The sequence below is a fragment of the Seriola dumerili genome, unplaced genomic scaffold, assembly GCF_002260705.1.
Source record: "Seriola dumerili isolate Sdu_G_001 unplaced genomic scaffold, Sdu_1.0 BDQW01000120.1, whole genome shotgun sequence".
NCBI classification, from domain to species: domain Eukaryota; kingdom Metazoa; phylum Chordata; class Actinopteri; order Carangiformes; family Carangidae; genus Seriola; species Seriola dumerili.
In genome coordinates, this window is record NW_019174375.1 from 1,984,205 (window position 1) to 1,993,304 (window position 9,100).

At 40.0% G+C, this 9,100-nt stretch overlaps 1 protein-coding gene across 1 annotated transcript; it reads left to right on the forward strand.

The window, feature by feature from the left end:
• Positions 1–1,244: 1,244 nt before the first annotated feature.
• On the forward strand, positions 1,245–8,755 carry LOC111223885 (flocculation protein FLO11-like). The gene is made up of 9 exons (XM_022748182.1): positions 1,245–1,289; positions 1,878–1,977; positions 2,330–2,428; positions 2,975–3,687; positions 4,477–5,551; positions 6,495–6,659; positions 7,301–7,361; positions 7,711–7,835; positions 8,586–8,755. Exons 1-9 carry the CDS (start codon positions 1,245–1,247, stop codon positions 8,612–8,614), a joined length of 2,412 nt encoding a protein of 803 aa, XP_022603903.1. The 3' UTR covers positions 8,615–8,755.
• Positions 8,756–9,100: the final 345 nt, after the last annotated feature.

Here is a 9,100-nt window from a genome sequence, read left to right on the forward strand (position 1 = left end):
AATTCACATTGTTGTTGTTACCGGACCGTAATTATATATTATTTGATAAACACTTGTATCCACAGGTCGAATTAAACGTGAAGGAAAATGTTTTGCATTCTCTCCAGCTCTGTGCTCACACATGCACTGAAAGGGGGCGTCGTCTTCACTGAAATGAGCTGAGTCAAAACAGAAAGAATGTATCCACAAAAAAGCCGGAATTCAACTAACTTTGCCTTCAAAATAAAAGAGTATTGCCCAGAACTCAGGTATGTTTCTTTCTTTCTTTTACTTTTTTCTTTTTTTTTTAAAAAATCATCTCATGAATTGCAAGAAGGCTGATTATATCATTGTACTGATTTTTTATGCAGAAACTAATGAATTGTGCACAAAGAAAACAAGTCATGCTCTCAAATGATCAGTTCAGTGGGAATAAATAACTATCTAATTCACTACATTATGCTCCAGCACTGAGTTCTTTTACATAAAGGTTCAAGAGTTTCTGTTAGCAGCTGCATTTTATTAAGTTAAACTTATTAAGCTAAACAAAACAGAACAATTTATTCATGTCTCTTGCTGCATTGTAAGTGCAATGTAATTTTTATTCTGCTTTTTTATCTGCCTTATTTAATTTTAACTTATTTTTATCTTCTATTTTATTTCACCCATTTTAATTGTATCTAAATGTGTATTTTATACTGTCTTGTGTTTATTTTTAATACCTTTTATGTTTCATGTAAAGCATTTGAATTGCTTTCTTGAAATAAACTTGCCTTATATAATTTGAATTAAAGTAATGCTATTAGTGGCTGGGTCAATTAGACCTGTGAATTAATCAAGCATTCTCTCAAAATTTATGTTTTCCAAGTTTGCAATTTAAGCTTTTCTTTTGATAATCCTGACCGGAAACACGTGTTTCCTTGTGTTGTTTTGGTACCGCTGATTGAAGGCTTTAAGCAGAGCGCTTTATGTAACTGTAACGCTACGAAAACACGCAGGACAGATATGTTAGCTAGCTAGTGAACACATAAACAAACAAACAAACAAACAACAATTGGAATTTGCTAAAAAATGTTTATTCCTCGGTGAAGCGACAAAATCAGAGTGAGACTCACATGGTGGAGGAGAGACACGCTCAGGACATTTAGTACTTTCACACAGCGACTGGATATTCCTCAACGTTACACTTCAGTACAGAGATAAATTAGAATACAAACTATATTTTTGTATATATCTTTTTTTATTTGTTTTTACTGAAGGGAATCATGGCTGCTGCTTTGTTCAGAAGAGGACCGGGATTATGTTTCAGGGTAAGTATGTTTTCTGTTTTTTCTAGTCTGTGGTTAAAAGTAGGACTTTAATTTGTTTCCATGAATAGTGGTGGAAGAATTCATTTACTTAGGTAAAAATACCAGTACCACAGTTTCAAAATACTAATGCATTTTTTTAGAGTAAAAGTACAGAAGTATTATTAGCTAAATGTACTCAAAGTAAAAGTACCTTCTCTGCAGTAAAATGTCCCCTGTGACTGATATATTATATATGATTGTTAATATTGATGCATTCATTTATGGATAAGTAGCATGGTCATGGTGAAACTTTGAACTATTTAAAGTTTGGTAGTTAAGTCATACATACAGACACATATAAAATATTTCATATGGTTAATATTTTTAGTTCATTTAAAGCTGTAACTTCATCCAGTTATTGCGTTATTATTTGTGTCTTCAGCTGTAAAATGTAAATGTACTTTTCTTTCTTTTTAGGTAGTAGTCTTGAATAAGTATTGAATTCCTGAAAACTTAACTATTCAGACTAGACACAAATTTGCCATCTGGCTGCAGCAAAACCTTGTGCATCCCATACTTATGAGTGTGTGTGTGTGTGTGTGAATCCAGTGTATTCACAGGGAGTTGTGCAGAGTCGTATGGAGGCCGCAGGCTGCTCTGTTCAGCTCCAAACCATCAGACAGAAAACTACCACGAAGAACACACATCAGTAAGACAAAAACACAACAGAACAAATACACTTACAACTGCCTGCAGCTTATTTATTATTTACATACTGTTTGTAAATGCTAATTACGGGGACTTTAAGTAAAGTGTAACTATTGTTCCTTCTACATAAATAGAAGAATAAGTAACTAGTGGTGAGAAAAGACATGTACGTCAGACGCAGCGTGTTTGTTTGTTTTCTGTATTTTGTTTGCCTGTAATCAAAGTGTGTGTGAGCAAATTAAAACCTGAAACATCTCTTTGCTTCTGTATGTCTATTTGTGGTCAGTGTCATGTACAGTGGCCTCTACCATAAACTATTTTAATTCTCAACATGTATTGTCTTTTGCTGGCAGAGAAAGCCAAACCTCAGCCTGCTGTCGATGTTGCTAAACTCTTGGAGCAACTTTTCTCCCAGAGGAGGCCTGGCACAGCGCCCCCTGCTGCTGGTAAAGGTCAGTATGTTAAGGACGTTATGAAGAGCAGGGTGTCAGAATAAAGTCTTGGCCATAGACAGCAACCTCTTGATGTTTCTTACCTGATTACAGAACAGGTGACTTTTTTTCCCCTGCAGATTAAGAAGATTTAATTGTGGGGATTTGTGAGCTAAATTTACCAAAGCCTTCTACATCACAGTATTTTTTTGATGATTTCAGGTCTCTGTGGACACCCTGTGATATCATAGAGTTATGGAAAACCATCTGTAATTACAATTTTTTTATTTACTGATTTATCATTCTACTCAAATATTTTGTCGATGACCAGACAGCAAATGGTCTCCTGAGAGAGGCTGATATCTCTAAAATATTTGCCATTTTTTAAACTATTCCTGCTTGAAAAATAACTGAAATTAATTGTGTTTAATCAACTAATCATTTCAGCTTTACTTACAATTGAACATAGATTTTAGAGCATGCTCTTGAGTTGCCAGAAGGACAGTTATGTCTACCTGATTCGTTGTGCTTATTTCTCTTTTCATGTCCTTTATCTTCCTCCTGCAGCTAAACCTGCCAAAGCCTCTTCCAATCCTCCCACCACCTCCTCGGTGAAGGTCTTCACCTCAAATGTTCCTCGTTTGTCAAAGACAGAACCGGCAGATTCTGTCTCTCCTGCTGCTTCTACTGTTTCCAAGAAAACGACATCTACCTCTAACACTGCGCCGCGTCCCCCTCAACCAAAATCAGCAACTTCCGCAAACCCAAAGACTTCGTTTTCCTCTGAAACACCTAAACAGTTTCCTCTTGGTATTATTCAGGACATTACTTCTGATGGTGTTTCCGGTGTGACTGTTCCTCCAACCAGCACAATGCCTGCGTCATCAGGATCAGAGGCAGCTACAGTAGAATGCCAACCTCCAGCCGAAACAAGAGAAACCAAAGTAGAAACTGCTGCAGAGGCAGATGAACTCACAGCTGCTCCTGTCCTGCCTTTATCAGCTTACATGGTAGAGAAGAACGTAGAGAAATCATTTGTTCCAGCTGCTACAGGAGAACCCTTGATAGAAACTACAACAGAACCATCAGTAGAGGCCAGCCTTCCTCCTGTAGAAACACTAGAAACGAAAGCTTCTGCTGATGAAGGGCCAGTAGAGCCAATTATAGACATCGCAGTAGATACAGCACATCAGGAAGTTCAAATCACAAGCACAGATTCAGTAGAACCCTCAATAGAAACCACAATAGAACCATCAGTAGACACCGGCATCACTCCTCGGGTAACATTAGATAGTATAGCTGCTGTCGCTGAAGGTACAGTAGAGCCTACAATAGAATCTGAAGAAAGAGTGGTTGACATCTTATTTGGTGCCAAAGAAGAAGCTTTAATAGAAACTACACTTAAATCATCAGTAGAGGCCAGTTTTCCTCCTGCAGGAGCACTAGAAACTGGAGCTTCTGCTGAAGGACCAGTAGCATCTACAGTAGATGCAGCAGTAGACGCTTCAACTGAAGATGCGCAAGCTAAAAGCATTGACTTGGGAGTGGTTAAAATGTCCCACAGTACAACAGTAGAGCCGTTATTAGAAACTACAATAGACCCCTCAGTAGAGGTCAGCGCCCCTCCTGTGGAAACACTTGAAACTAGAGCTTCTGTTGCTGAAGGCGCAGTAGAAACTACAATAGAAACCAAAGCAGATATAGCAGTTCAAGCAGAACAAACCAAGACCTTAGACTCAAACACTGCAACAGTAGAATTCTTATTAGAAAGTACAGTAGAACCAACAGTAGAGCCCATCACCTCGCCTCCACAGAGTCAAGCTGCTGTTGTTGAAGGTACAGTAGAGCCCACAATAGAAACTGAAGGTGCTGACCACCTGCCACAAGCTGCCTTAATCCAAAATTCACATGAATCCAAAGTCTTTCCTTTGAAAACGGAAGTAGAATCTACAACAGAATCAATAGTAGAACCATCATCAGGAAATGTCGCTGTGGAAAAGGTGGCGGGAGAATCTGAACAAATGACGTTAGAGTCTGTAACACTACATTCAGTTGTGGCTTTGGTGAAGTCTTTAAAAACCGATGAGCTCGCCCAAACTAAATTTATTCTTGATGAAAAAGCAGGGCGAAGACTCGAGGAGCTGTTGTCGGTCCGAACAGGCGTCGGAGCCGAACACAAAGCTGCAGCTGAGGCTGAGAATTCGACCGAAGATGAGAGTGAAACTTCAACTAAAGTTCTGTCAAAATGGGACTCTCTGTCTGAAGATCTTCAAGAGTTAGAAGGAGAAACCGACTCATTGATGAAGGAGCTTCTCTGTCATGTCCCTGCAGCGCTTTCCAAACCTCCTGCCACGGTAAAAACAAGCTCAGCCTCTGATCAGCCTGTGGGAGTAAGTGGAGACTCTTCTTTGCAGATGGAGGAGAAGGCAGGTGAAGAAGAAGCCATGACGCTGGAATCAATAACTTTAGCAGAAGTGAACGCCGAAGTTGGAGATCTTGAAACCGAAGTTCTGCAAGAAACAAGTAACGCACTTGAGAAAGAAGCTAATTTATTAGCAAAAGAGGAGAAGATGGAAGTTGAGACGGCAATAGAGGATGTTGTTTTTGAGGACACAACAGAGGCTGAGATTTTAACTCTAGAGTCCATCTCTGAGGCAACCGATGCGATAGAAGCTGAGACATCTGTTATGTTAGAGGCAATGTTTGGCTCTGAGCAAGGACTGACGCAGTCACCTGACACTCTGACACCGGGACCGCAGAATGAAATGATCGGTCGGGGAGCAGAAACAGAGTCCGGAGAGCAGGAAGGAGGTGTCTCTGAGGCCGTGTCTCTTGAGTCCGTGACGTTGGCTGAAGTCGAGGCCTCTTTCGCAACTCTGGAGGACCAGTCTCTGAGTGAAACCACGGCTTACCTCGAGAGTGAAGCTGAAATTCTTGCTGGAAAGAGGAAGAAAGAGGAAGGGGAATTAGCAGCGTCCGATGACATGATTGAGGATGTGAACGTCGAGTCACGATCTCTGCCCGAAGCTGATGGTCTGTCTGAAGATCTGCAGACAGATGCACTGATGGAGGAGCTGCTCTTTACCGTTCCTGGGCACGTAGCAGGCATAACAGAGCCTCAGAGGCTTATTAATATTTTGGATGGTGAGTTTAACTCCTGTTATTGGTGAAGAGACATTAGGAGAAGCAACAGAAAAGAGGAGGTGGTAGTAAATAAAACTCTTACGTAGTGATGCAATTTGCATCAAATATTGCACTCTACCTAAAATACACATGATATACATATTCTTAGACTGAGTTTGACTGCACTTTCCTTTGATATCTTTTTCTCAGATGTCAATTGCAAATAAATGTCAATAGATCCACTTAGAAATCAAAGAAAAAAAAGACATTCCTAATAACTCCTGGCAATCATCACATTTTAAAGTTTTCTTCAGTATCAAAGAAATCCATTGATATTTGTCCGTACATCCGTGGGTACAACAGGAACAGCTGAAAGCTAATTCGGCAACCTTTAAATGGTGCTAATTTGTGAAAATGCAAAGAAATGCAGGTCTAAAAAACATAATACTTTGACATTTTAGGAAAAAACATGTATTTACTTTGTTGGCAATAGTTAAATGAGAAGATCAATTCTTTTCTTTTGTCTGTGTGTTAAGTATTAAATTCGAGCAATTAGCTTAGCTTAGCATAGAGACAAGAAGCAGGGGAGAAACCTAGCTTGGCTCTGTCAAATAAACATGTTGTATCTGATCCATTTGACACAAATAGAAATGTAAAAACTGCAGTTTGTGTTTTGGCTGTGGTGACTTCCTGGGTGGATTGCTAAACTGATATTTCCCAAGAAATCTTCCGAGCATGTAATCTCCCGCAAAATCAGATTTTTACATTTCTTATTGTGAACCGATTAAACAAACAAGATGCAACGTGTCTTAGATCTCTAGGGGTGTTCGTAGGTGGAGAGCCAGGCTTGCCAGTCTTTGAATTAGGCTAATCACCTCAACGCTCTCTGCAAGAAAGTGAATTTTGTGCTTTAGAAGTGGAATCAGCTCTTGTCCCGTTTCTGTTTCTGGGCTTGTCACCACAGCAGCAGTTGCCACGGGGTCAGAGGGCGTTGATACAGCGGCTACAGACGCCAGTGGCTTTCCAGCTTCTCCTGCTCTGAAGGAGGTGCTGCTGGAACAGGAGCTGGTGGAGGAGGGAGCGCAGACTGAAGCCTTGGGGAATGAAGGAGGTACAGGGACACACACAGGTAAATACATTTGCAGACACGTGCATTCGTACACAGAAATTGAAGCCCAGTTTTTTTAAATTTCTTAAACCTCTTGTGAAAACAAACCCTTACTGACATGGATGAATTATTTTGATGCTTAAAATTGGTTTACCAAAATCTTAGGTTCATAAAAATAGCGCAACATGTGAGTAAAATAGATAAATATATAATAAATGCCTAAAATTAAGGTTTCTGTTGTTTCATTGTGATGATTATTCAAATATAGATAAGGGCACACACTTCCAGAAGCTAGTTTGAAACAGAGATCCTGCTATCCTGCTTTAACACAGATGTTGATCCGGTTCTGTGACTACCTCCGCTGCCGGTTTAAAGGCAGAACAACGACGCCCCTCCGTACCGTCTTCGTACCTTTTACACAGAACTGTGAGGCGGAATAAAGACGCAACATTTCTACCTTGAACAGGCGGCATTAACGGGCATGAAAGTGACTGTTAGCTTCGTAAAGTTACAGAAATCTTTTCAGATGAAGCATCCTCAAGTCAGATGCCGGTGACGGGGTGTCGGGGGACAGAGACTCATGCTTTAGTTCCTTAGAGTTTTGTAGAGCTGTCCAGAGTCGATGTTTTTAACACTGTTGTTTTTCATGTGTGTTTCTTAAGATTTGGATCCGGTTCAGAGACTCGTCCTGGAGAAGATCAGAGAATACAACAACATGCGCAGGTAGTTTCCTATTCTATTCAATAGGAAACCCCACACTGCTGGACTCACCCTGAGCTACCAAAAGCAAGGGGATTTAACCCTGTGATTTATTCATTCCACAGTTGGTTATGAATGATACAAGCCTCTGAATGTGGTTAGTATTAGAAAAGGCTTTTAGATTTAGCGTGCTCAAGGAGAAATGTCTCTCAGGTCCTGTTCTATTGTTTTACACATGGATGTTCCATTACAACAGTCGCTGTAAAAAGAAGTTTAAGATTGAATACCGGACGTGAACACATCAACTGAATGACAAATCTGTTTTAACCCCCCCCCTCCATCTTCTATCTCCTCCCATGTCCTCTCCTCCAAGGTTGAGTGTAGGACCAGTGGGGGCGGGGCCAGATTACGAGAGATACCTGTCAGAGGAGACCGCCAAGCTCCAGAGACTTTATGGAGGAGGAGACCTGGGCATCTTCCCTCAGTTCACCTTCACCGGTGAGAGAGACGTGGAGGGGAGGGAGAGGTTCAGTCCCTGTGATTCAGTGCACAACATTTCATGTACAGGTGTATCAGCAGCAGGTCATTGGATGTACATGGGGGAAAACAGGAAATGTCCCTGCTCATCATCAGTTACAAGTAGTGCCCAATGGATAATTAGCTTATCACACATTAATTATCATTGGCATATATGTCAGACCAATAGGTAACAAGAAACTGCGGTGCACAAATACCAATGATATGTTTTAGGAAATTATAAATGGTGTCAACATTGCATATTTTGTCCACCAGAGAGCACTGATAAGTTCATTTTTCAACTGTAAAATGTACACATTATAGATTTTTAAAAGTTTTTTAATAACCAAATTTAGGAACGCATTACCAAAAGTGTTTGTTTATGTCATGTGAAATCTATTATCTATATATTTAGAAGATATATTGTCATCTGATTTTGCAAACTCTTAAATATTGGTCAGAAATCCAGTATGATTTATATATATGTTTGATTTATATTGATTTATATGCAGTCGTTGCATCACACTGACATAAGGCTGTTCCTTGTTAAGGTGAAACATTATGGCTGATAACCCAATTCCCTATGGAGATTATGAATTGTATTTTTACCTCTGGAACATGATGTTTCAGCTCTGTAGCACAGACCCATTACAACATGTACAGACTTAATGAAAAACAAAATAAATACATTTTCTAATGTACAGTATCTTACTTCTGTTGTTTTCTTTCTAGAGCCCGAAATGGACCAGGACTCTACATGACCCATGAATCCTGCCTCCTGCTCTTTATGCTCTTTGTCAGCCTCATTATCTCTCCTCTGTCCTCGCATAAGAGGAATCATCCAAAGTTTGTTTGGGTGATCGGCTGGTAAAAGAAAGAGAAAACAATATATTCCTGTTTGTTTGTTTGTACTGTGCAATAATGATAAAAACTATTTTATTTTATTTTATTAAAGCACCACTTTCCAACGAGTAAGTCTGGTGTTTTCTGATGATGAGGATGCGTGTGTTTGTGTGCGTGACCTGCAATTAAAGCATCACATAGAGCAGCCAAGGCCTCAATGAACAGCAGGTGGAGCTGTCAGTTCAACATCTTTCTAATTTGGATCCATTTATTTCTGTCTACCTCTCTGTTTCTATGCCTCACACCCTCCCTCTCCCTCTTCCTGTGATTTATCTCTCTTACCTGAATTTGTAGGCTATATTTGTCTGTGCATGCACTCGTGTCCCTCTCCATCGCTACCAGAT